Below are 27971 nucleotides of genomic sequence, written 5' to 3' on the forward strand. Positions count from 1 at the left end.
CTCTACGAGTTACATCCTCAAAAAATTCCAGAAGATATGTCAAGCATAATTTCCCATTCATAAATCTATGCTGACTTGAACCGATCCCATCACTGCTTTCCAAATGCGCTGCTATTTCATTTTTAATAATTGATTCTAACATTTTCCCCACTACTGATGTCAGGCTAACCGGTCTATAATCACCAGTTTTCAAAAAAAAAGTCACAAGTAACTACACATCAGGGTAGCTTGTTCAGAGTTTACACGAGACATAATATAGCATTATATAAATGCAAATTTACTTGGCCAATTTTTTTTATTGGGGGGGGGGGGGGTAGGAGAAAGAAAGAGGATGTTCTCCAGCTGTAAGATCAATGTAGGAAGAGAGAGAGAGAGAGAGAGAGAGAGAGAGAGAGAGAGAGAGAGAGAGAGAGAGAGAGAGAGAGACTCACCCAAGGACATTCCTCTATATTTTTAAAAAAAGGGCAATGAAGCAAGTTTGACAACAATCACCTTTCCAACTCAACGTCTTCATCAACAAACGTTGGATGGCACTGTAACAGTCTGTTTTGGGTTTTTCTGAATTGCTTTTGGCAAATATTGTATTGTTGATGGCATCATCTGATGATCTACTCACCATCTCAACACTAGACTACCTAGTGGCACATGGTGATGGGTACCCACAAGCAAAGGATTTGGATTTTACACAGCTTAAGAGCAGATCTTGATTATTTTGTGGGTTTTCTTTTGCAAGATGCAAAGTGGTGTCTGTTCCAGCAGCTAGAAGTGTTAAATGGCTAGGTATAGCAACAAACACTCATACACGCAGAGCTTGGCACTCTGCAAAAAAAGGGGCAAGCAGATGTTGCCAAAGCTCCACACTACACCTGGCAGAACTATTTGCTGCAGCTGTCCATGCCATAAGCAAAAGGACTGCAGCAATGCACTCATTTTATGGTGAGCAGCACAACACCCCATGCCACACCATGGCTCAAACCCACACTCTGTTAGCCATGGCTCTGTGGTAGCACTCTCACCGAGTCATCAGGCTGTAGCTCAAATCCCACTCAAGACCAGAGCACAAAACCTACTAGGACACTAGTGCAGTAGTGTGGAGAGTGCTGGAGCTATTGACCTTCAGACGAGATGTTAAACAGAGTCTATTCTTTCAGGAGGTGTAAATGATACCATGGCACTATTTTTTTTTTATAAAAAGAGTAGGAGTACTCTCCGGTGATCTGGCAAAAACTTATCCTTCAACCAACATCACTAAAGCAGATCACCACATTGTTATTTGTGGCTGCTGTATTTTCTACATTACAACAATGACTACACTTCAAAAACTTAATTGGCTGTAAAGCACTTTGGGTTGGAGACTCGTTTGGAGGTATGAAAGGCAATATATAAAACAAGTTTTTCTTCCTTTTAATTAATTGGCCACTGGTCAATTAGTGACTATCTGAAGCAACTCTTTGGACTAGCATTAACTCCAAATATGTCTGATGGTAGATTGGAACAGAACTACCTGTGGCAGACTCAAATACCTAAACCAGGCAGGTTGATTATTTACCCAAAGTGATCTTGGCTGGGCAATGCTTTGAGACACTGATTAGCTGCATGGTTTCAGCTGTCTGAATCCAGCAATACTCACATGGGGGAGGAATGGAAAGGTCCCCCACTTGGCTTTTATCAATATATACACATAAGCTCTCTAGGCTTGACAGAGACACACACAAATCAAAATTGGGCAAACAAACTACCTCTGGATAGCTCAGCAGCTTTGGATTGGAGACTCGGATGATTGATGAGTCACCAAGCTGCCCAATACAGTAATTTTTTTAAAATGTACTTTTAATACCAGAGTGCGATGCAGCACTGTCACAATCTAGAGAGAAGTTTACAAAAAGGAAATACACAAAGATAGCCAGATCATATCCATAATAATCCCTCTTCATACAAGTCTGTTACCTTATCAGTAATGTTTCTAAATGTTAAACATGCAAAAACAAGTGTTAATTCACCGTCTATGGCTTTGTTGATTCTCTTCCCACCAGAACGCTTAGTCAGCCACTGCCCCATCACAGTTTCGTCCCACTACATACATTGGAAAACATATTCTTTGCTTAAAACGCAAGAAATTATTTATTTTTGCATTAATTACTGTCTTTTTCAGCCTCATTGATTGAACAAAAAGTACAGTACTAAGACTAGCAGCAGCTAGACTTTAAAAAGCTTACAACAAAATAACGTTGTACAATTAAAATTCACACTTACTTATACCAGGTGTCTGGTCCAACACTTTCCATTTTTCCATCATCTATTTGCACTTTGGCTTCCATGTCATCACCGAAACTGCAGAAGGAGCAAAATCAGTACTCCAACAAGAGTTGCTACGGCCACTGTATGTCATTTACAGTGCAATAAAAACTTCTACAATTAATGGCTACACCAATCACAAAGCTATGTGGTTTGGGTAAAATTTGTGGTCGAGATACTGTGTGCTTAAGCCATAAATTGTGATTCACTTTGGATACACGTTTACAAACACAAAGGCTTTACATTGCAAATATTGTATGCAAAACAGTCACAAAAGCACGTGGTATATTTGTTCACAATGGGATTTACTAGCAATCCTGTTTCACTTGAAAATCTAAAGGCAAGCAGTCTGCAAAAAGCTTGAATACAAAATATTTAGTAGACTAAACAGGAAAAAATAGCCCTAGGTAATACAAGTACTTAGGGACTTCACACAATTATGGATTTTCTTTACCAAGCCAATGCTAAGCAGGCTTGTTGCGACACTAAAATCTGTAGCTAGTTAACTGGAATGCATGATATTGCAATATTCAGTACACTCTAAAACCAATCCATTTTAAATGGGGAGGGGAAAAATAAAAAGCTTGAGCTCAATTCCTTAGTCACAACACAACAACTAATCTCCAAAGGATTTGAATTACCATCTCACCTTTTTAAGTTTCTTGGTCCCAATAGATTGTTATATCACTCAAGTCATCAAATCTAAGCAAGACTAGGTGTACAATAAACAAAGAGGGGTTGGACTTCGTTTGGGGAAAACACTAATCAGGTGTCTTTTTGTTGTTCATAAAAACTGGGCAGTGTATCCAGTTTTTACAGAACGAGCTCCTATCTCTTGATTGAGGATGGTGGAGGGTAACATTTCCCTCTGTCACCTCAAGTGGGCAGGCGACCACCTCCCCAAAAACATACTTGCCAAAGCCACTTCAAGCCATCCACTAGGAGGGGAGCAAGTGTGCAACCCAGGACAATTTACTTTTGCTTGACAAATCCCCTGACTTCCCAGTCTCAACTGGGCTGACATTATTAGAGAAGGGGAGAGGGAGGGGGGGGGGGGGGAAAGAGAAAGTTCACAAGGTTGATTCCAGAGCTGAGGGGGTTGACTCAAGGAAAGGTTGAGTAGGTTGGGCCTCTACTCATTGGAATTCAGAAGAATGAGGGGTGATCTTATCAAAGCATATTATGAGGGGGCTTGACAAGGTGAATGCAGAGAGGATGTTTCCACTGATGGGGGAGACTAAAACTAGAGGGCATGATCTTAGAATAAGGGGCCACCCATTTAAAACAGGAGGAGGAGGAGAAATTTCTTCAGAGGGTTGCAAATTTGTGGAATTCACTGCCTCAGAGCTGCAGAAGCAGGGACATTGAATAAATTTAAGACCGAAATAGACAGTTTCTTAAACGATAAGGGAATAAGGGGTTATGGAGAGCGGCCACAGAAGTGGACCCGAGTCAGAGTCCATGATCGGATCAGCCATGATTGCATTAAATGGCAGAGCAGGCTCGAGGGGTCGTATAGCCTTCTCCTGCTCCTATTTCTGATGTTATGTTCTTATGTAAATAATTTTAACACAATTCCAAGGTAAGCAAATACTGGGACCAGTCAACTCTGGTTTCAAATATTCACTAAATTAAGTTTAACTACAAGCCACACTAGCTAGCCCTATTACATCAGGCTCAAGTAGAACTGGATCAACTTTTTAAATTGCGTCTGTAAGCACTCTAGTAATGACTCCACAAGGTAAGGTATTGCACTTGAACTGTTGTGACCTTAATCCATTTATTGCAGCTCCTGAATGAGGATACAGTAAGGTGAGCTCCCTTTTATACTTGGTTACCTGCAGTATACAGGTGACCCCTAGGTCTCCACCAGTTGCACCCTCTGGTGGTACAGGCAAAGTGTATGCAGTGGTCTTCTGTAACTGTACATTGTGTACAGGGTATATACTTATATTGTACATAAACATCACACTTCCCCTTTTCCCTCCCCCCACCGCAAGTCTTGTGCCACTGGCCCTCGACTCGAGTGCCCAAAGCCCTTGCACCTTGTCTGTGCTCTCCATGTAGAGCCCACACCACCCAAGTCCTTATTGCCACAACATTGGGAAATGGTCAGCAGTGGAGGGCTGGAGATTGCAGTGGGGTTTGTGGGGGTTCTGGGTGTGATCCATGTGTCCCCATGGCTACATGCATCCATTTCCTCCCCCCCAAATACATAAACCATGTGTGGCAACACCTGCATTTGCATTCATGTACAGAGAAAACAAATAGGAGTAGTTACATCACTGTTTGGGTTTAGCAATAGTGGAACAAGTACATTTTACAGGTAAGGTACATACTGGGTGTTACAGTCTTACCCCCGAGGTGTAGGTGCAGGTGGGTGAGGACGCTAGTTCCAGAGTAACCGGGCTGTGTCCAGGTTGTCTGATGGTGGCGCTGCGTCCCCTGCCAGCTGGGTGGGCTTGGATTGCTCACCTGGCCGAGTCTCGGGCCTTTGCCATTTCCTGTGGCTCTGCCCACCAATAGGCATATGTGGCCTCCCTGTCCTCCTTTGAGGGCTGCAGTGTCTCCCTGCTGCCCTTCAGTGGTAATGGGAGCCTGGTCGTCCCAGACCCCAGAGAGGGCTGGAGGGTTCTGGCCTCTTGCTCCCGGTACTGGCCCTGGTGGCCAGAGGGGTAGGGCCGATCTGGGGCAGGATGCCAGTAGTGGTGTCTTTGCCTTCCGCAGATTGCTGGCCTTGCAGTGGGTATGCTCCCTCTGTGGCCACACTCCCCGAGGCATCACATTTGTCCCAGAGGTGCAGGCTACATGATCGGGTAGCCCACTGGACCTGGGTGCTTCCAATGGAAGGTTGCACTTGGTTTTGTCAGTGTACAAGTAGAACCCGGCATCGCACATCATTTCATCATTTAAAGTCATGATACATTGCAGATGGAGCCAATCACCCGATTCGACATGGTTAGTTGTCTTTACATATTCGCATGTCAATTATATCTTTTCCCTGTGTACTACCGGCATCGCTGTAGAATGAAGGAACTGTCCTTTAATTGTGCTGGGTTGCTGGTCTCCTTTAAGAGGGTCTTGCAACCTTTACCCCAATCCGGTTCGCTGCTCGGCATCACATGTTGCTCCCTTAACACTGCCCCTCGTGGTCTGGTTGTGGCCATCTGGACTTCAGGCGCTTCACCTCGTGATGTGGGCGCCATCTTTCTCTCCACGAGGTAAGCTGCGGTGATCCTTTTCTCCCCAGGTTCTGCCACGGGAAAAAAAAAGGGAAGTTACTTTCTGCACCGATCTTCTTCCTCCAGAGACCTGCCACTGGAGCCTAGAAGGTGAGGTCTGGTCATTTGGGTTGGATCACCTCGCCGTTGGGTTGTGCGGTCTGTGTTGTGCGGTCTGTGTTGTCACCGCGCAGTCGAGTTGGACAGTTGGATTTTCCGGTGCTGTGATGGATCCAAATTTGGGGCCGCACAGGACGTCGATCACCGGGGCCAGGAGGCTTTCCGAGCTCCAACAGATTTGGATTTGTTTCATCCATCTTCTTCCTAGCAGCGTTGGATCACCACCAGCGACGATCCACAAAAAGGTAGCTTGTGCATCACACCGCCGTGGGACACCTGGACATCCACGCTGCTAACGACTGGGATGGTGTCATTTGTGTAGGTGAGCAGTTTCATCTGGATCGTGATCATTTTAGGTCGTTCGATTCGATTGTCAGTTTCTCAAAGGCTGCCCAATTCATCAGCGATTGACACTGGGGCGAGCCAACCTCCATCGAGACTGGGAAAACGTTAATTTCAACTGAGAACTCTCGGCGGAGCAGGTAAACACTCTGTATACTGTGGTGTATGTAGCACACAAATCACCGACTCCACACGTTCTGGTGTTGTAGTAACTGCTGTGACCTTAGTCCTTTATCGTGTAACTCCAGAGTGCGCCTCAGGTGTGGTGGGCAGCCTTTTATACTCTGTCTTGCAGGTACTTTCAGATCTCCCACCACAGCGCCCTCTGTGGTGCACCATTGTACTTATACATTTAATGTACCTGGACAGTACATAACATTTCTCACCCCACCCCCCACCCCCCACCCACCCCGTTCCAAAAACCATTGCCGGTGACCTCAGCCTTGTTCGTCCTGGTTGATGAGAGTGCGAGTCCATGACCATCCACTTCCCTCTTCTCCATGTGGAGGACCCGATGCAAGCATGTGGTATTTGCAGTCCTTATATGGGTGATAAGGTACACAAGCATAACCTCCAACAGAAAGCAGGTATACATAGACAGTAGATTTGTATGGTACATGTAATATGTGGTACAGATGTTATGTCAAAAGGTTGCAGGTACACTGAACAATTATTTAATCCCAGCTCCTCTGGGTGAGGTACGGTGGCGGTACACAGCCCCTTTTTGCCCGAGGTAATGGGCTGCACTGAGACAGGGTATCGCAACTGGTGCTCTCTGTTCTCATGAAGTAGTTGCCTTAGCAGCTGCTGAACCATTGCATGAATCCCCTAAATCGAAAATCGCATTAGTCCATTGGTAATGTTAGTCACGGATCCATATCCCTTTTACTTGAACCTCATGGTATTAACTCTTTCCGTAATTCATATCCATAATTTTAAAACAGTGACCATTCAGCATTGAATTGTTAATTATCATAAATCAGTCATCCTACATTCATTTAGCTCATTTAGACTTGCTCTTGCCTTACAAAAGTTTTTGTGGGGCCACCAATGGTGTAAGGCCCTTTTAAGACTCCCGGGTGCATTTCCCTTTTAAGACGCTATCTTGTGGTTCCCACGAGGCTTCCCTTGGGCGCCACCATTTTAGGTGCTCTGCTAGCCTTTGTCTGCAGAGCTCCGTTGCCACGAGGCTCACCACCATCTTGAGCTCGCTAGCGAACAGAAGGGACAAGGAAGGAAGGAAGGGAAAACAAAACAGCCTTGAGCAACCCATCTTGGCAGAAGTGGCTTCCTGGATTCGAACAGTCACAGTCCCTGTACTTGCTGCCGCATCCGCCGCTCTGGCTCGCGATCTCGCGAGACACAAGAACTAGGAACAGGAGTAGACCATCTTGCCCCTCGAGCCTGCTCCGCCATTCAACAAGATCATGGCTGATCTGGCCGTGGACTCAGCTCCACTTACCCACCCACTCAATTCCCTTATTGGTTAAAAATCTATCTGTGACTTGAATACATTCAATGAGCTAGCCTCAACTGCTTCCTTGGGCAGAGAATTCCACAGATTCACAACCCTCTGGGAGAAGAAATTCCTTCTCAACTCGGTTTTAAATTGGCTCCCCCGTATTTTGAGGCTGTGCCCCCTAGTTCTAGTCTCCCCGACCAGTGGAAACAACCTCTGCCTCTATCTTGTCTATCCCTTTCATTATTTTAAATATTTCTATAAGATCACCCCTCATCCTTCTGAACTCCAACGAGTAAAGACCCAGTCTACTCAATCTATCATAAGGTAACCCCCTCATCTCCAGAATCAGCCTCGTGAATCGTCTCTGTACCCCCTCCAAAGCTAGTATATCCTTCCTTAAGTAAGGTGACAAACTGCACGCAGTACTCCAGGTGCGGCCTCACCAATACCCTATACAGTTGCAGAAAGACCTCCCTGCTTTTGTACTCCATCCCTCTCGCAATGAAGGCCAATATTCCATTCGCCTTCCTGATTACCTGCTGCACCTGCAAACTAACTTTTTGGGATTCATGCACAAGGACCCCCAGATCCCTCTGCACTGCAGCATGTTGTAATTTCTCCCCATTCAAATAATATTCCCTTTTACTATTTCTCTCTTTCTCTCCCGCCGCCACCCCCCCCCCCACCCCGCCCCAAGGTGGATGACCTCACACTTTCCAACATTGTATTCCATCTGCCAAACCTTAGCCCATGCGCTAAACCGATCTAAATCTCTTTGCAGCCTCTCTGTGTCCTCTACACAACCCGCTTTCCCACTAATCTTTGTCATCTGCAAATTTTGTTACACTACACTCTATACATAGATGACCTGGAAGAGAGGATATTGTAAACAGTTGTGGTCCCAGCACCGATTCCTGTGGCACACCACTAACCACCGATTTCCAACCCGAAAAGGACCCATTTATCCCAACTCTCTGCTTTCTGTTCGCCAGCCAATTCTCTATCCATGCTAATACATTTCCTCTGACTCCGCGTACCTTTATCTTCTGCAGTAACCTTTTGTGTGGCACCTTATCGAATGCCTTTTGAAAATCTAAATACACTACATCTATCGGTACACCTCTATCCACCATGCTCGTTATATCCTCAAAGAATTCCAGTAAGTTAGTTAAACATGATTTCCCCTTCATGAATCCATGTTGCGTCTGCTTGATTGCACTATTCCTATCTAGATGTCCCGCTATTTCTTCCTTAATGATAGCTTCAAGCATTTTCCCCACTACAGATATTAAACTAACCAGCCTATAGTTACCTGCCTTTTGTCTGCCCCCTTTTTTTTAAAAAAAAAAAGAGGCGTTACATTAGCTCCTTTCCAATCTGCTGGTACCTCCCCAGAGTCCAGAGAATTTTGGTAGATTATAACGAATGCATCTGCTATAACTTCCACCATCTCTTTTAATACCCTGGGATGCATTTCATCAGGAGCAGGGGACTTGTCTACCTCGAGTCCCATTAGCCTGTCCAGCACTACCCCCCTAGTGTAGTGATTGTCTCAAGGTCCTCCCTTCCCACATTCCTGTGACCAGCAATTTTAGGCATGGTTTTTGTGTCTTCCACTGTGAAGACTGAAGCAAAATAATTGTTTAAGGTCTCAGCCATTTCCATATTTCCCATTATTAAATCCCCCTTATCTTCTAAGGGACCAACATTTACTTTAGTCACTCTTTTCCATTTTATATATCAGTAAAAGCTTTTACTATCCGTTTTTATGTTTTGCACAAGTTTATCTTCGTAATCTATCTTTCCTTTCTTTATTGCTTTCTTAGTCATTCTTTGCTGTCGTTTAAAATTTTCCCAATCTATTTTCCCACTAACCTTGGCCACCTTATACGCATTGGTTTTTAATTTGATACTCCCTTATTTCCTTGGTTATCCACGGCTGGTTATCCCTTCTCTTACCGCCCTTCTTTTTCACTGGAATGTATTTTTGTTGAGCACTATGAAAGAGCTCCTTAAAAGTCCTCCACTGTTCCTCAATTGTGCCACCGTTTGGTCCGTGTTTCCAGTCTACTTTAGCCAACTCTGCCCTCATCCCACTGTAGTCCCCTTTAAGCATAGTACGCTCGTTTGAGACACTACTTCCTCATCTTCAATCTGTATTACAAATTCAACCCTACTGTGATCACTCATTCCGAGAGGATCTTTTACTTGGAGTTAGTTTATTATTCCTGTCTCATTACACAGGACCAGATCCAAGATAGCTTGCTCACTTATAGGTTCTGTAACATACTGTTCTAAGAAACAATTCCGTATGCATTCTATGAATTCCTCCTCAAGGCTACCCAGTGAGATTTGATTTGACCAATCGATATATAGGTTAAAATCCATGATTACTGCCGTTCCTTTTTCACATGCCTCGATTATTGCCCTCCCCACCATGAAGTTATTATTTGGGGGCCTATAAACTACACCCACCACTGACTTTTTCCCCTTACTATCTCTAACCTCCACCCACAATGATTCAACATTTTGTTCATTCGAGCCAATATCAACTGCCCTGATATCATCCTTTATTAACAGAGCTACCCCACCTCCTTTCCCTTCTGGTCTATCTTTCCGAATTGTCAGATACCCCTGTATGTTTAATTCCTAGTCTTGGCCACCCTGCAACCATGTTTCTGTAATGGCCACCAAATCATACCCATTTGTATTGATTTGTGCCGTCAACTCATTTACTTTATTTCGAATGCTGCCTGCGGTCACGCCAGCCACTACCGCAGCCTCCGCTCCCACCGTTGTTTCCGCACTTGCCGCCCCTCCTGCGGCCGCCGTAGCCGCCTGACTTTTCCTCTGCGTGGGTTCCCCAGATCCGCCGGCCATCGATGGACCTCCCGCTCATTGCCCGCAGTGCCCTGCTGGCCCGCACCCCAACAATTGGCCCGCACCTGCAAACTTGCTCTTCCAGGGTCTGCTCGTCTGTGGAGACTGAGGCTGCAGAATTGCTTGAGGTCAGGAATTCTGGGCTGCTATCGCCAGTGTGGATTTAGGCTGCTACTCCAGCTCGGTCGGCGTTGCTCTTTGGGAACCCGGGGGACAGCGGGCTGTGGATGAATGAAGTCTTCCCAGCTCCCACAGACCTTTCCCATCCATCTTCTGCCGAGAAGCGTCGGCCCATCGCCTGCAATGAACCACAAAAGGTAAACCATGCGTCTCGCCCCCGTGCGGTACCTGCACAGCCGCTCTGCCAAGAACAGGTATCAGTTCCTTGGTGTAGGTACACAGCTTTGCCGTGACCGGGACCAGCTTGGGTCGTGCAGCTGGGTAGACCTATAGTTTATCGAAAGTTCTCTGACTCATCAACGACAGACCCGATCCCATATCCACTGCCATACTCACTGGGGCTCCGTCAATTTTTACTTCCATTATCACTGGGGGCAAATTGTCAGTACACATATACAATTCCAACACCTCATCTTCTTCTGCCTGCTCCTCGCTGAACAGTGGATCATCTACCATCTACTCAGCCATGCGGTGAGTCAGATTTCTTTTACACATACGCTGAAGATGGTCTTTCAGGTGGCAGGTAGCAAAGAGGAGTAAATGGGTACTTTTCAGAATGGCAGGCAGTGACTAGTGGGGTACCACAAGGTTCTGTGCTGGGGCCCCAGCTGTTTACATTGTACATTCTCCAAAATTGCAGACGACACTAAGTTGGTGGCAGTGTGAGCTGTGAGGGGGATGCTATGAGGCTGCAGAGTGACTTGGACATGTTAGGTGAGTGGGCAAATGCATGGCAGATGAAATATAATGTGGATAAATGTGAGGTTATCCACTTTAGGGGTAAAAACAGAGAGACAGACTATTATCTGAATGGTGACAGATTAGGAAAAGGGGAGGTGCAACGAGACCTGGGTGTCATGGTACGTCAGTCATTGAAGGTTGGCATGCAGGTACTTGCGGTTAAGAAAGCAAATGGCATGTTGGCCTTCATAGCGAGGGGATTTGAGTACAGGGGCAGAGAGGTCGTACTACAGTTGTACAGGGCCTTGGTGAGGCCACACCTGGAGTATTGTGTACAGTTTTGGTCTCCTAACTTGAGGAAGGACATTCTTGCTATTGAAGGAGTGCAGCGAAGATTCACCAGACTGATTCCCGGAATGGCAGGACTGACCTATCAAGAAAGACTGGATCAACTGGGCTTGTATTCACTGGAGTTCAGAAGAATGAGAGGGGATCGCATAGAAAAGTTTAAAATTCTGATGGATTTAGACAGGTTAGATGCAGGAAGAATGTTCTCAATGTTGGGGAAGTCCAGAACCAGGGGTCACAGTCCAAGGATAAGGGGAAAGCCATTTAGGACTGAGATGAGGAGAAACTTCACCCAGAGAGTGGTGAACCTGTGGAATTCTCTACCACAGAAAGTTGTTGCGGTCAATTCACTAAATATATTCAAAAAAGGAGTTAGATGTAGTCCTTACTACTAGGGGGATCAAGGGGTATTGCGAGAAAGCAGGAATGGGGTACTGAAGTTGCATGTTCAGCCATGAACTCATTGAATGGCGATGCAGGCTCAAAAGGGCCGAATGGCCTACTGCTGCACCTATTGTCTATGTTTCCAAGTCTATGTATACTCCGCAAACCTGCACTGGTGAGTCCCATGGCTTCCTCCGCAGCGCCAGCATGGTGCTGCTTGATTGGCCCCCCTCAGCGGACTCAGTTCTAGGACCCCGAGGTCCGTGCTCTCTGCTCTGGGCAGCGCCACATTCTGCAGTTTTGTCCGTGGTGGCCGCTATCCTGTGGACAGTGCCTGCCGGGTTAGAGATTGTGTGGAACATCTGCTTGGTGCTGCAAGTCGAGGTCATATATGCCCGGCTGATGGTGATGGCTTTTGTCAGGGTGACTGTGGGTTTCGTGGCTAGCAGCTTGTGAAGGAGGCCCTCATGGCCAATGCCCATAACAAAAACGTCCCCCGACGCCTCGTCAAGATGTGCGCCAAAAGTCTCCTGAGGTCCGCAGCATATTTGGTGACATCCTGGCCCTCAGATCTGCAGTGATGGTAGAATTTTATCTGGCTGTGAGAATGCTCTCCTTTGGTTTCAACTGGTCATGAATGAGTGCGACCAGCTCCTCATATGTCTTGTCCCTGGCGCTCACGGGGGCCGGCAAATATCAGACGAGACAGTAAACCTCATCGCCACAACTGGAAAGCAATATCGCCTTACGCTTCTCAGTGCGTCCGTGTACCCAGTCAGGTAGTTTGCTGTGAAGTAGTACTCGAGCCTTTCCGTAAAGGCCTCCCAATCATTGTCCACGGTAAAATCCTTTAGCAAGCCCAGAGTAGCCATGGTTGCGTGGAGTTCATCCGCGTCCTCGTTGCCAATGTGGTGTATGTAGCACACAAATCACTGACTCCACACGGTCTGGTGTAAGTCTAACTGCTGTGATCTTAGTCCTTTATTGTGTAACTCCAGGAGTGCCTTTCCAGGTGTGGTGGGCAGCCTTTTGTACTCTGTCTTGCAGGTACTTTCAGGTCTCCCACCACAGCGCCCTCTGTGGCGCACCATTGTACTTATACATTTAGTGTACCTGGATAATACATAACATATACCTCTTCCTGGGGCTGAGCTGCCTCCTGCACTCTCCATCAACGCTGGAGCCCGGGTGATCGACCAACTCTTCAGCGACTCGGTGAGTAAAATTTCTCATACATTCGCTGTAGATGGCCTTTCGCATTGTAGCCTTTACAAGTATAGTCTTTATAGCGGCACTGGTGGGCCCTGTGATTTCCTCCACAGCGCCAGCATGGGGTTGGCTGGTTGGCCCCATGTGGCGGACCTCGGGGTAGCAGTCTTGCCTCTAAAGGGCGGCAGTCGGTTCATGGTACTTTCCAGGTTAGAGTCCTGAGGGGGAGTCATCATCCTCAGGCCAAGGTCATGAACGCCTGGCTGACATTCACGGTCTTCTGCAGGATGACTGTGGTGTCCGCAGAGAGCAGCCTGTGGAGGAGGCACTCGTGGCCGATTCTAATAACAAAGATGACCCTCAGTGCTTCAGTGAGGTGGTCACCAAAATCACACAGTGCAATTCGTCTAAATTCTGCAGCATATTTTTTGTGATTTCTAGGCCTTCGGGCCGCCAGTGTGTGTAGAACCGGTGTCTGGCTGTGAGGATGCTCTCTCGGTTTGAGCTGTTCCTGTATCATCGTTATGAGCTCCGCATACATTTTGGTTGTCATCTTCTCTGGGGCTAGCAAGTCCCTGACAAGACCATAAATGGTGGGCCCACAACTGCTGAGCAGGATAGCTCTGCGCTTATCAGCCAACGATCATTCGCAATGAAGTAGTGTTCGAGCCGTTCCACAAAGGCATCCCAATCTTCCCCATCAGCAAATTGTTGAAAGTTGCCAAGGTTAGCCATTTTTCGCATGGAAATTCGTAATCTCGTCGCCAGTTATTGTGTCTGTAAGCACTCTAGTAATGACACCACTTGAACTGTGGTGACTTTAGTCCATTTATTACAGCTCCTGAGTGAGGGTACAGTAAGGCAAGCTCCCTTTTATACTTGGTTACCTGCAGTGTACAGGTGACCCCTCGGTCTCCACCAGTTGCACCCTCTGGTGGTACAGGAATAGTGTATACAGTGTGAAGATCCATTGTGGTCTTGTGTAACTGTACATTGTGTACAGGGTATATACTTATTTTATACATACTTCAGCACTTTGTTTAGCAAAAAGTAGAGGGATACATTTTAGCAAATTAGGAACATGTCAAAAGCACTGAGAATGCTGAAACTGGGCAACTGCACAAGCTGAATTGCATTATCCTGGAAGGAGTTCATCATATTTGCAACCACATGGGAAATGAATGCTGCTGAGGCAAACAACACATTGTAATGCACTTTGAATCCTGATGAGCACTACATTTTTAGATAGGAGTACCTGCATTTTAGCCAAACATTGTGCAGAATGTTATTTTCATTAAACTATGGATAGCTACTCTCAATGGAAGTTAAGTGTTTTGTCCCTCACTTTCCCCGCTCCCCAAAAGCTGAAAGACATAGGTTTAATTCTTGTTATTGAGTTGCAATCTGACCCATGGGAGGCACAGAAGAGGCTAGGTGGAAAACCAAGTGTGCTAGGTAATATTAAAAACATTGGTTACAAGCATACATGTTTTTATCAATGCAAATAGCAGAAGGAAGCTAGTTTCAGGAAAGCACCTAGCTAGTTACCTTCCACACTTACAATATTTTTGAAAGAGTAAGCTATGCTAATGTTTGGGTACAGTACATCCTGTATCACTCAGACAATCTCAGATTTTATTGAAAGCCAAATACAATGAGTATATAGATCAACAGTCCACAATTTATACAAATTGCAGAGTGCATTGCAGAAATACAATTTCTAAAAAAGGGACTGGAAGCAATAGCATCCAGTATTACACCAGCAAATTGCCATTTAAAAAGCTCTAGATTTCAGCTAAGCAGAGGTATGCGAAGAGCAGAAAATAAGTAAAAGCATTCAGTTAAAGAAGCTTTCTGACATGGAACCTTTTAAAAAGCTCCAAGACCAAAAACTATAGCAGTGAAATAGAACTCGGTGATGCACTAATAATTATAACCATTGATATTAAAAAAAATGCAAAATCACTTGTTTTTTGAAATACAACACAAACAGTTTAAACTAATATTGATACACTGATTCAATGAACATAGACATTCAAACCTATAAAACGATGCACTGGAGCACCAACACTCTACACAACTTGGTTTAAGACTCTGATTGATTGACTTAATTGCAAAAGGTGACAGTCAATCTGTCAGAGGTCCCCAAATTTCTATCTTGGTCAATGAGGTTTGGTCATAAATTTACTGTCATCATTAGCTGGAGAATATTAACCATCTGAAAACAACAGTCATGAGCCTCATGTTTTCACAGCAAATTAAATTGAAGATGAAATTGCACAAATAAAGATTCAATTTTATGTTAAGTACACTAATTTATTTGGTCATATAGACAAATTGATAATCGTTCCATGTTGGGGGAAACAAGTAGTTTCTATCCATCTTCAAGTTTCTTTTGTGAAAAATAGTTATGAAGCATTTACTCACCCATCAACATCAGTCTCAAATCCAGGGCTGTATCTGACAGCTGACATATTGCCGTCACGGATCCCCAGTTTGTTCTCGCAATCAACACCCTGAGCATAAAAATATTAGAGGGTTAAGAAAAACCCATGCACAAAATGATGGAAATACAATGTAGGTCTGCCAAGGACAGGTTAACATTTTACTTCGAGATGCTGCATCAGATCTCATTGACCATTCTTTCCCTCAGACTAGCTGATGGACTTACTCTATTTCCAGCATTTCTATAAAAAAAAATTTAAAAATCAAATAAGTCATTAAAGCATAAATCATTTGACAATCAATTTTTGTGCCAAGACTTCAGATCTAGGCTATGTAGTCAGTTTTAAGTACAATCTATAAAAGGAAGCAATAGCATAGGTTTTTTCTTTGTTTTCTATATAGATTGCCTTAACAATCTCACATGTACATTACTTTATTTGAGCAGAACTGCAAGATGAAAGATTAAATGCATCAAGGGGCACGTACTCACCAATGCTCAGTTTGGGTTCCGCCAAGACCACTCGACTAAAGATCTCATTACAGCCTTGGTCCAAACATGGACAAAAAAAAGAGCTAAATTCCAGAGGTGAGGGGAGAAGTGACTGCCGTTGACAGCATTTGACAGAGCGTGGCATCAAGGTGCCCTACTAAAACTGAAGTCAAGTCAATGGGAATCGGGGGGAAACTCTCCACTGGCTGAAGTCAAAACTAGCACAAAGAAAGGTGGTTGTTGGAGGCCAATTATCTTAGCCCCAGGACATCACTGCTGGTCAGGGTAGTGTCATAGGCCCAACCATCTTCAGCTGCTTCATCAATGACCTTCCCTCCATCATGTCAGAAGTGGGGACGATTGCTGATGATTACACACAGTGTTCAGTTCCATTCACAACTCCTCAGATAGTGAAGCAGTCCATGCTGCATGTAGACTTTGGGGAGTCAGGTGATGAGTCATTCACTGCCTGCTCTTTTAGCCACAGTATTTGTGGTTGGTCCAGTTAAGTTTCTGGTCAATGGCGACTCCCAGGATGTTGTTTGAGAGATTTGCTGATGGTAATGCCATGGGGAGGTGGTCATTGAATAGCACTTGTGTGGCACAACTGTTACTTGCCACTTATTAGCCCAAGCCTGAATGTCGTCCAGGCTACCTTAAACATTCATTCCCTCCACCACTGATGCACTATGCTGCAGTGCGCATCATCCAGGTGGTGGATGGGGTGTCAATCAAGCAGGCTGCTTTGTCCTGGATGGTGTCAAGCTTCTTGTGTTGTTGGAGCTGCACTCATCCAAGCAAGTGGAGAATATTCCATTCCACCTCTGACTTGTGCCTTTTATAGATGGTGGAAAGACTTTGGGTACAAGACACACTGCAGCAATTCACCAAGGCTTCTTCGACAGTACCTCCCAAACTAGCAACCTCTACCACTTAGAAGGACAAGGGCAGCAGGCAAATGAGACCACCACCACCACCTCAGAGTTCTCCAAGTCACACACCATTGGAAACATGTCACCATTCCTTCATTCTGTAACTCAACCCAACAGCACTGTGAGAGTACCTTCACCACACTGACTGCAACGGGTCAAGAAGACAGCTCACCACACCTTCTCAAGGGCAATTAGAGATGGGCAATAAATGCTGGCCTTGCCAATGACAGGAATTAATTTTTAAAATTCGATGGAATACTCTCCACTTGCCTGGATGGGTACAAAAACAAAGACAGTGGGAGGGGGATTGGGAAAAGGTGGTAGAGATGCAATGCTAGGCATCGTCACCTTAAATTTGGATGTTGCCCATCCATCCCTATGTCTGCTGATAAGCTATGATTAAAAGATGATGGTGCAGTGTTAGGAAGAGAAACCATTGCTCGAGAAGTTTTGCTACGATCAGATTGGCAAGAGTACAACCAAGACCAGCTCCATGGAACTGGACAGTGGAGAAGAGGTGTTGAAGGAGGATGGTGTGGTTGATGGTTAAACGCCGAGGACAAAGAGGAATAATGTAAAGTCATCGAGGCATAAAAAAAAATCTCTCCAATGTGGTTTAAAATATTAAGTTGCAAAGGAGATGGAATACGACATGTTCAAGGACTTGAGGGGAAAGATAGGTTGACAATAGTTTGCAAGGACAGAGGGGTTAAGGGTGTGTTTTTCTTTATTATAGCAGTTCTGAAATGGAGGAGGAACAATTTACAATGTTAACTCGCATGGGGGCGCAGGAAGGGAATTTGGGTGGTTAGCAGTGTAGTGGGATCGGAGTCAAGGATGCAGGAGGTGGGTCTCAGATGATCGACATCAAACACATTGGAAGACTTTGTCAAGACTTTAATGCTCAAGCAACATTTATTCTGGTAATTCTCAGGAGGCCTTCATCTAAAAAAAAGAGCAAGTGTTGTGCTATTCTACCCTATAGAAGTCACCAGACGAAAGGAAGTGCTTGGTCATGAGCATCTTGCTAGGGGTTCCCCTTGGTATGTGTGGGAGGAATGGGAGGAGGACATGAGGTCAGGCAGAGAAGCACCAGCTGCTGCAGGAGAGGGACAAGAGGGTGAGGCGCCCCCTGCGGGAACAGGAAATCGCTCTTCCAGACCTCCTCCACTAGTACCTCAAGTGCCGCGTCAGAGAACCAGTGTGCCCACTCCCTCTGTGCCCGAGCCATCCTACAAAATCCTGCTGTGTGCCAGCCAGAGCACGCTACGCCTTCAGTGTAAGTGGGTGTGAGGAACTCAGGTATACTGCTCCACCAAATCTAATCAGCACTGGAGTGCTAAAGTTGCAGATGTCTGGGCAAGTTCAAATTACGGCAATCAGCTTTTTAGGACCAAAATGGCATTTTAAATCCAGACTCCTCAAACAGGCTAGTCTTATTACCACAACACTCCATTAGCATCTTGTTTCACTCTTTGGCCAAAATAGCCCCCTTGTTTGCTCGGATGCTGATTAAACACTCAAGGGAGAATGAGGAACCGCACAAACTGCAAAAATACCGAGGAACAGGTAAGGCATTGCAGTAAATCACACTAAAACTACACCATATTAAAACCATTCCCCACACATTAAGTTACCAAAACTAGCCAACGCACGATGCCAAACAGCCAGTAACTTCCCCACAGCAGCAAGGGGGAAGCACCCAAGATTAGCCTGCATCCCAGCAACAGATGGACTGTGACAGAGAACATATACCCTCTTGACCAAAATGGATCATGTGCTTCAAAATCAATGGAAAAAAAAAACAGCACAAGTTATAACATGCAAGAGATATGCTGGAAAGAAAAATCACTCCTGCACATGGCTTTAAAGCATTTTCCTCAGCCTTTTATCAGTATGCCAGAACAAGTTTATTACTTAAAAAAAAAATTCACAAAATCATTCATTTGCCCAAGGCACTGCTCATTAGTAACAAGGTGCAACAACATTCCATGGCCAAAAGGCACAGCATGATTCTATTGGTGACACAATGGCATATTCGTGTGCTGTGGTAGGTCATGAGTTAGCACCCACAGCACCATGTACAGTTTTTATCGTCGCCTAATCAATCAAGAGTGAAGCAAAAGACTAGTATTACAACACTCTACCTAAACGCATGCAGCATTCGAAATAAAGTAAATGAGTTGACAGCACAAATCATTACAATGGCTATGATTTTGTGGCCATTACAGAAACGTGGTTGCAGGGGGCCAAGACTGGGAATTAAACATACAGGGGTATCTGACAATTCGGAAAGATAGACAAGAAGGGAAAGGAGGTGGGGTAGCTCTGTTAATAAAGGATATCAGGCAGTTGTGAGACGATATTGGCTCTAATGAACAAAATGTTGAATCATTGTGGGTGGAGATTAGAGATAGTAAGGGGAAAAAGTAATTGGTGGGCGTAGTTTATAGGCCCCCAAATAATAACTTCACGGTGGGGCGAGCAATAATCAAGGGAATAATGGAGGCATGTGAAAAAGGAACGGCAGTAATCATGGGGGATTTTAACCTACATATCAACTGGTCAAATCAAATCGCACGGGGTAGCCCTGAGGAGGAATTCATAGAATGCATACGGGATTGTTTCTTAGAACAGAATGTTACAGAACCTACAAGGGAGCAAGCTATCTTAGATCTGGTCCTGTGTAATGAGACAGGAATAGTAAACGATCTCCTAGTAAAAGATCCTCTCGGAATGAGTGATCACAGTATGGTTGAATTTGTAATACGGATTGAGGATGAGGAAGTAGTGTCTCAAATGAGCGTACTATGCTTAAACAAAGGGGACTACAGTGGGATGAGGGCAGAGTTGGCTAAAGTAGACTAGAAACACAGACTAAACAGTGGCACAATTGAGGAACAGTGGATGACTTTTAAGGAGCTCTTTCATAGTGCTCAACAAAAATATATTCCAGTGAAAAAGGGCAGTAAGAGAAGGGATAACCAAGGAAATAAGGGAGTATCAAATTAAAAACCAATGCGTATAAGGTGGCCAAGGTTAGTGGGAAACTAGAAGATTTGGAAAATTTTAAACGACAGCAAAGAATGACTAAGAAAGCAATAAAGAAAGGAAAGATTGATTACAAAAGTAAACTTGCGCAAAACATAAAAACAGATAGTAAAAGCTTTTACTGATATATAAAAACGGAAAAGTGTGACTAAAGTAAATGTTGGTCCCTTAGAAGATGAGAAGGGGGATAATGGAAAACGTGGAAATGGCTGAGACCTTAAACAATTATTTTGCTTCAGTCTTCACAGTGGAAGACACAAAAACCATGTCAAAAATTGCTGGTCACGGGAATGTGAGAAGGGAGGACCTTGAGATAATCACTATCACTGGGGGGGGGGGGGGGTAGTGCTGGATAGGCTAATGGTACTCAAGGTAGACAAGTCCCCTGGTCTTGATGAAATGCATCCCAGGGTATTAAAAGGGATGGCGGAAGTTATAGCAGATGCATTCGTTATAATCTACCAAAATTCTCTGGACTCTGGGGAGGTACCAGCGGATTGGAAAGCAGTTAATGTAACGCCTCTGTTTAAAAAAAAAAAGGGGGCAGACAAAAGGCAGGTAACTATAGGCTGGTTAGTTTAATGTCTGTGGTGGGGGAAATGCTTGAAGCTATCATTAAGGAAGAAATAACGGGACATCTAGATAGGAATAGTGCAATCAAGCAGACGCAACATGGATTCATGAAGGAGAAAATCATGTTTAACTAATTTACTGGAATTCTTTGAGGATGTAACGAGCATGGTGGATAGAGGTGTACCGATGGATGTGGTGTATTTAGATTTCCAAAAGGCATTCGATAAGGTGCCACACAAAAGGTTACTGCAGAAGATAAAGGTACACGGAGTCAGAGGAAATGCATTAGCATGGATAGAGAATTGGCTGGCTAACAGAAAGCAGAGAGTCGGGATAAATGGGTCCTTTTCGGGTTGGAAATCGGTGGTTAGTGGTGTGCCATGGGGATCGGTGCTGGGACCACAATTGTTTACAATATACATAGATGACCTGGAAGAGGGGACAGAGTGTAGTGTAACAAAATTTGCAGATGACAAAGATTAGTGGGAAAGCAGGTTGTGTAGAGGACACAGAGAGGCTGCAAAGATATTTAGATAGGTTAAGCGAATGGGCTAAGGTTTGGCAGATGGAATACAATGTCAGAAAATGTGAGGTCATCCACCTTGGGAAAAAAAAAAAAAACAGTAAAAGGGAATATTATTTGAATGGGGAGAAATTACAACATGCTGCGGTGCAGAGGGACCTGGGGGTCCTTGTGCATGAAACTCTTTTGCATGAAACTCTTTTAGGAGTCTACCTGCAAAACATAAACAACATTAAACTGTGCCACCCGACCTGGGTGACACAGCAGACATTTTCAAGCCCCTTTTTTTTTTTGGTTTTTGGTTTTTTTTTTTTGGGGCGCTAAAATCAAATTTTTCCAGTGCCCCCTATAAAAGGAGAGGGGGACACTAAAAACACCGGCAATTAAAACAAATTAAACTTTAAAACGTAAAATCAAATTAAAATTTGGTTGCCGGGCGTGATGATGCACTCCAGTCCCTCCGGTGCCCACCTCTCGCGGAAGGCCGCGAGCGTACCGGTGGACACCGCGTGCTCCATCTCCAAGGACACCCTGGACCGGATGTAAGAGCGGAAGAGAGGCAGGCAGTCAGGTTGAACGACCCCCTCGACCGCCCGCTGCCTGGACCGGCTGATGGCACCCTTGGCCGTGCCCAGGAGCAGTCCTACGAGGAGGCCTTCGGACCTACCCGCTCCCCTCCGCACAGGGTGCCCAAAGATCAGGAGAGTGGGACTGAAGTGCAGCCAGAATTTCAGGAGCAGCCCCTTCAAATAGTGGAACAGGGGCTGCAACCTTGTGCACTCCATAAAAACATGGAACACGGACTCCTCCAGACCGCAGAAATTGCAGGCGGCCTGGGAGTCCGTGAACCGGCTTAAAAATTTGTTGCACGGCACTGCTCCGTGCACCACCCTCCAGGCCAAGTCCCCGATGAATAGTGGGAGGACCCCTGCGTAGAGTGCCCTCCATCGGGGACCCCCGCCTCCTCCGGACGGCAAGATGGTACGCCATGGCGTGTCCGGACGGCCGGCGAGGATGGCAAAGTTGAGGGTGTGCAGGAGCAGCCCGTACAGGAAACCCCTCCGCGCGGAACTGAAAGGCACGGAGGGGATTTCCCCGAGGCGGCTCAAGTTGTGAGGCGCCGGCCCCCGAGGGAGGTTCCGGGGTTTGGCGCCGATGAGGAATTCCGTCCGGACGGGGGTCAGTTCGGACGGGATCTCCCCACGTGCCTGAGCCTCCTCGATACACCTAACGGAGTCAGGGCCCAGAGCTGTTTTTAGCGACTCGATGGCATCGGCCGCGTGGCGGACGTTGGCAGAATTTAGGCGCCGCGCCAGCGTGACTGGCGCCATCCAGCCCGCTCCTCCGCCATCGAGCAGGTCCCTGACCCTGGTCACCTCACCAGCCACAGCCCTCTCTTCCGACCGCCACATAAAGCCTCGGCCGTGGAGGTACGGATTCCCGAGCAGCGGCTCCTGCAGGACGGCCGCCACTCCAGCCGGTGGAGAGCTGCGCTTGGTGGAGACTTTGTTCCAGACCCTGATGAGTTCCCTGTAAAAGACAGGCAGCTCCCGGAGGGCGGTCCTGGCACCCCCCAAGTTCACAAACAGGAGCTGCGTGTCATAATTGAGGTCGAGCTGCTGGCGGAAGAAATACCTCGCCAGAGCACACCACCTAGGAGGGGGCTCGACGTAAAGGTATCTCTGCAGGGTCTGAAGACGGAAAGTCGCGAGCTGGGCGCTGACGCACACCAACGACTGACCGCCCTCCTCAAGCGGGAGACTCAAGACCGCGGCAGAGACCCAGTGCTTCCTGTTGTTCCAGAAGAAGTCCACCAGCTTCTTCTGTATCTTGGCGACAAACGCAGGGGGAGGGGTCAAAGTGACCAGCCGGTACCACAGCATTGCGGCCACCAGCTGGTTTATGACTAGCGCTCGACCCCTGTAGGACAGCACTCGGAGCAGTCCTGTCCAGCGCCCTAGGCGAGCGGCGACCTTGGCCTCCAGCTCCTGCCAGTTCGCCGGCCAGGCTCCCTCGTCGGGGCTAAGGTAGACTCCCAGATAGAGGAGATGGGTCGTGCTCCAGGCAAAAGGCCTGAGCTCCTCCGGCAGGGAGTCCACCCGCCACTGACCCACCAGGAGTCCGGAACATTTCTTCCAGTTGATCCTGGCGGAGGACGCGGCCGAGTAAATCTCCTGGCACTCACGCATCCTCCGCAGGTCAGCGGGATCCTCTACCGCGAGGAGCACGTCATCGGCGTAAGCCGAGAGGACGACCTCCACGCCCGGCCCTTGCAGAGCCAGTCCCGTCAACCTCGTCCGCAAGAGGCGCAGGAAAGGCTCCACGCAAACGGCGTATAACTGGCCGGACATGGGGCATCCCTGGCGCACCCCTCTCCTAAAGCGAAGGGGCGCCGTCAAGGACCCGTTAACCTTAATCAGACACTCCGCGGCGGCGTACAAAAGTCGGATCCGGGCGACGAAATGCGTCCCGAACCCGAAAGCGCGCAGAGTTCCGAGCAGATAGTCGTGATCCACCCTGTCGAACGCCTTCTCTTGGTCGAGGGATAGGAAGGCGACCGACAGACCAGCCTCCTGGGAACAATGGATGAGGTCCCGGACCAGATGGATGTTATCGTGGATTGTCCGGCCCGGGACCGTGTATGACTGGTCGGGGTGGATCATGTGGTCCAGCACGGCACCAAGGCGAGCAGACATCGCCCTGGCGAAGATTTTGTAGTCCGTGCTGAGGAGGGAGACCGGGCGCCAGTTCTTAAGGAGGCGGAGATCGCCCTTCTTAGGCAGCAGGACGATGACTGCCCTGCGCCAAGAGAGGGGCATCTCCCCGGTCGCCAGATCCCAAAATGTTAGTTTGCAGGTGCAGCAGGTAATCAGGAAGGCGAATGGAATGTTGGCCTTCATTGCGAGAGGGCTGGAGTACAAAAGCAGGGAGGTCCTGCTGCAACTGTACAGGGTATTGGTGAGGCCGCACCTGGAGTACTGCGTGCAGTTTTGGTCACCTTACTTAAGGAAGGATATATTAGCTTTGGAGGGGGTACAGAGACGATTCACTAGGCTGATTCCAGAGATGAGAGGGTTACCTTATGATGATAGATTGAGCAGACTGGGTCTTTATTTGTTGGAGTTCAGAAGGATGAGGGGTGATCTTATAGAAACATTTAAAATAATGAAAGGGACAGACAAGTTAGAGGCAGAGAGGTTGTTTCCACTGGTCGGGGAGACTAGAACTAGGGGGGGGGGGGCACAGCCTCAAAATATGGGGGAGCCAATTTAAAACCGAGTTGAGAAGGAATTTCTTCTCCCAGAGGGTTGTGAATCTGTGGAATTCACTGCCCAAGGAAGCAGTTGAGGCTAGCTCATTGAATGTATTCAAATCACAGATAGATAGATTTTTAACCAATAAGGGAATTAAGGATTACAGGGAGCAGGCAGGCAAGTGGAGCCGAGTCCACGGCCAGATCAGCCATGATCTTGTTGAATGGCGGAGCAGGTTCGAGGGGCTAGATGGCCTACTCCTGTTCCGAATTCTTATGTTCTTATAATAGAGGTTTTTTTTTAAACTAACATTAAATGCTGCTGTTATGCAACCCAAGAGCTGCAAAGGAAGAAACAGTGTGCTGGATGGGGGCAGGATTTTTTTTTTGTTTTTAAATATATAATCTTTTTAATCCCCATTATTTTTCCACAGATCCATTAACTTCATATATCTGGCTACAACCTATTTCTTCAGCAAATATTCACACAGTCTACATTTTTCTTATAATATATTGTTTAAAATACATGCAGAAACTGGACTTGAATATCCTTAAGAAAAAACACCAGATCACAAAACCAGCAGCTGTAAAATATTAGTTACAAATGATTTTCATAATCTTACCCAATTGTGTTTGCAGCAATCGTGAGTTTTTAAACCAATGTCCGAACCCCAGCCAAAACCACATTTCATAATTTTACATCTCTTATTAAAAAGCATAGACTCAATATAGAACTCATCATTGTTATGCCAGTGGGAAGGTCTCGAGCTGAAGTATTAAGTTAGCCTCGTGACTGGATCAGACTTTTAACAGGACAAAGGTCGGGAATGAAAAACCTTGCAGCACACTTAATAAACCAACCCCCTTTCTCCGAAGGATTGCAGACATAGCAGTTTTCTAAACTTCCGCAGCAAATCCAACATCTGCCCAGTCATGATTTTAGTCGACTGCCTCCCTACACAGCAAGCATTTCCTTTGCTTCTGAAAGGGGGGCTGGGGGAAGAGAAAGGAGAAGCCCACAATTAAGTATGCATTGTTTTTCCAACCAACTGATTTTACAATTATTGGAATACTTGCATGAAAAGTTTCAGAATTGATCTAGTTTTCCAGTGCAATGTTTAACTAACAGCAATCAACGTTTGCTGAACAGCATTTCCTCATCCGAAACAGCTGCATAAGCTTTTAAAAGCCCTTTCCATCATCGACCCTGTATTATCAGTTTCAAACATAACTGTGAAAAGGCTGAGACAGGGTTAGAGGCAGGCGATTTTACAGGAGGTGGAAGCAGGCAATCTTTGCTATGGAGAGGATATGGGTCAGAAGCTCAGCTTGGGATCAAATAGGATGCTGAGATTGTGATCACTTTTCCCTTCTAACTAATACAATTTTATACCCGCTCCCCAAATCCATTCTCATCGTCTTCTCCAATAATAGCCTGTGGGCTACCTTGTGAAATCAGTATCATTTCCCTCCACCAGCACACTCTTGCTGCAATATGTCCGATCTACAAGGATACACTGCAACAATGATCAAGCTGCATCAACTTATTAAATGACTTCAACAGCTCCTACCAATGCTGCGACATCTACCAACAAGGACAAGAGCAGCAATACCATCACCTCAAAGCACAAATCCGTCTGACACGACATACATCTCTGGGTTAAATTGCAGGAAAATGCCTACCTAATATGATTGCAGCAGTTCAAGAAAGTAGCCAGCCCACAACCTTCTCAGGACAACTAGGGATAGTCAATAAATACATCCTCACCAGCACCCCACACATCCCAAAAGGTACAAATGCTTAGAAACCTGATCCAATGTGAGATATTACTGGTACATGGCCAGATTTTAGATTGCCACTTAATTAACAATTTTATATATTTGACTATTCTCTCAGTTCACTTGACAAACAAGGTACAAGATCAAATGTTATCAAATCATAAATATAGCTGATGTAGGTAGATGGAAAATTTCCAAGACAAAATTAATGTCAAGTTTTTTTCTCAGTTATATTTTCATTGTTGCACAAGAGTTTGGAATAATCTAGAAGTTAATGGAAAATGCATTTGGAGGCTTCTTTAAAAAAAAAAGATAGTTCAGATTGGAGAAGGAGCAACAGGAAAATTGGAGCCATAAAAAAAAAAAAGAGATGAGATGTGGGGAACAAGTTGGGGTTTTATGACCATCTGACAGCTTCATGGTCATTTTTGCTGATAAACATGAAAATAATATGCAGGAAAATGCCAGCTGGTCCATCAAGTTGCCCCACATTCATGATGGCTGGATCATAACCAGACTCTTCCTACCTACCACCTCCATGTAATCTCCTGGGAGAGGCAATAAAACAAAAAAAAAATGGGACCAATAAGGTAAAACTCTGGAAAATTCCTCTGACACCCCCCCCCCCCCCTTAGCCAATCAAAATCAGTCCAAGAGATCACACTGACCAAACGTACATTAACCGTTAATCTACTTATCCTCTTATAATTTATCTCATCCCTAACCAAGAACCAATCCAGCTCCCTCTTGAAGGCATGCAGATCCAGCATGCACCACACTAGCTGGCCACACATTATACTCTGGGAAATGATGAACCACCCAACATATTCCTACCAGATGTTAAAAAATGTTTTATAACTGCCATGGTTGGATTTGATCTCAATTGGATAAATAGTCTAGTAACATAACCACTACACCGCTGTACCCGTTCTTTATTTGAAAAGCATCATATCTGACCATTTTCCAATCTTCCCTGGCTACATGAGTTGTGCCAGAGTATTGGAGAACTGCTAATGTTGTTCCATTGTTTAAAAAGGGAAGAGATAAAACCGGAGCAATTAAAGGCCAGTTAGTTTAACCTCAATGGTGAGCCAATTACTGGAATCAATTCTGAGGGACAGTATAAACCTTCAATTTGAAAGACACAAATCAATCAAAGTCAGTCAGCATGGATGTGTTAAGGGAAGGTCATGTCTGACTAACTTGATTGAGTTCTTTGAGGTGGTAACAAGGAGGGTCAATGAGGGCAGTGCGTTTGATGTAGTCTACATGGATTTTAGCAAGGCTTTTGACATGGTCCCACATGGCAGTCTGATCAAAAAAGTAAAAGGCCCATGGGATCCAAGGGAGAGTGGAAAATTGGATCCAAGTGGCTCAGTGGCAGGAAGCAGAGGGTAATGGTTGAAGGGAGATTGTGGTTGAAGGTCGTTTCCAGTGGGGCGCCACAGGGTTCAGTACTCGGTCCCTTACTTTTTGTAGCATATATTGATCATTTAGACTTCAATGTAGGGAGCACGATAAAGACATTTACAGATGATACAAAAATTGGCCATGTGATTGACTGAGGAGGAAAGCTCTCGACTGCAGGAAGCTATCAATGAACTGGTCAGTTAGGCAGAAAAGTGGCAAATGAAATTCAATCCGGAAAAGTGTGAGGTAATGCATTTGGGGAGAGGCAAGGGAATACAAAATAAATGGGAGGATACCAAGAGATGTGGAAGAACAGAGACATCTTGGAGTACATGTCCACAGATCCTTAAAGATAGGACAGGTTGATACAGTAGTTAAAAAGGCATACAGACT

The 27971-nt window shown here is 45.8% G+C and overlaps 1 protein-coding gene across 1 annotated transcript in view; it reads right to left on the reverse strand.

Moving 5' to 3' along the window:
- The window catches only part of tpte (transmembrane phosphatase with tensin homology), a 120851-nt gene that overhangs the window by 79430 nt on the left and 13450 nt on the right, over positions 1-27971 (reverse strand). Inside the window, exons 2-4 of the mRNA XM_070891331.1 lie at positions 15794-15809; positions 15550-15638; positions 2254-2331 (exon numbers count right to left, since the gene is read on the reverse strand). Of these exons, the coding sequence (XP_070747432.1) occupies positions 2254-2331; positions 15550-15638; positions 15794-15809 (183 nt within the window). The remainder of the gene's footprint in view (positions 1-2253; positions 2332-15549; positions 15639-15793; positions 15810-27971) is intronic.

This window comes from Pristiophorus japonicus, chromosome 10 (assembly GCF_044704955.1).
Source record: "Pristiophorus japonicus isolate sPriJap1 chromosome 10, sPriJap1.hap1, whole genome shotgun sequence".
NCBI classification, from domain to species: Eukaryota; Metazoa; Chordata; class Chondrichthyes; family Pristiophoridae; genus Pristiophorus; species Pristiophorus japonicus.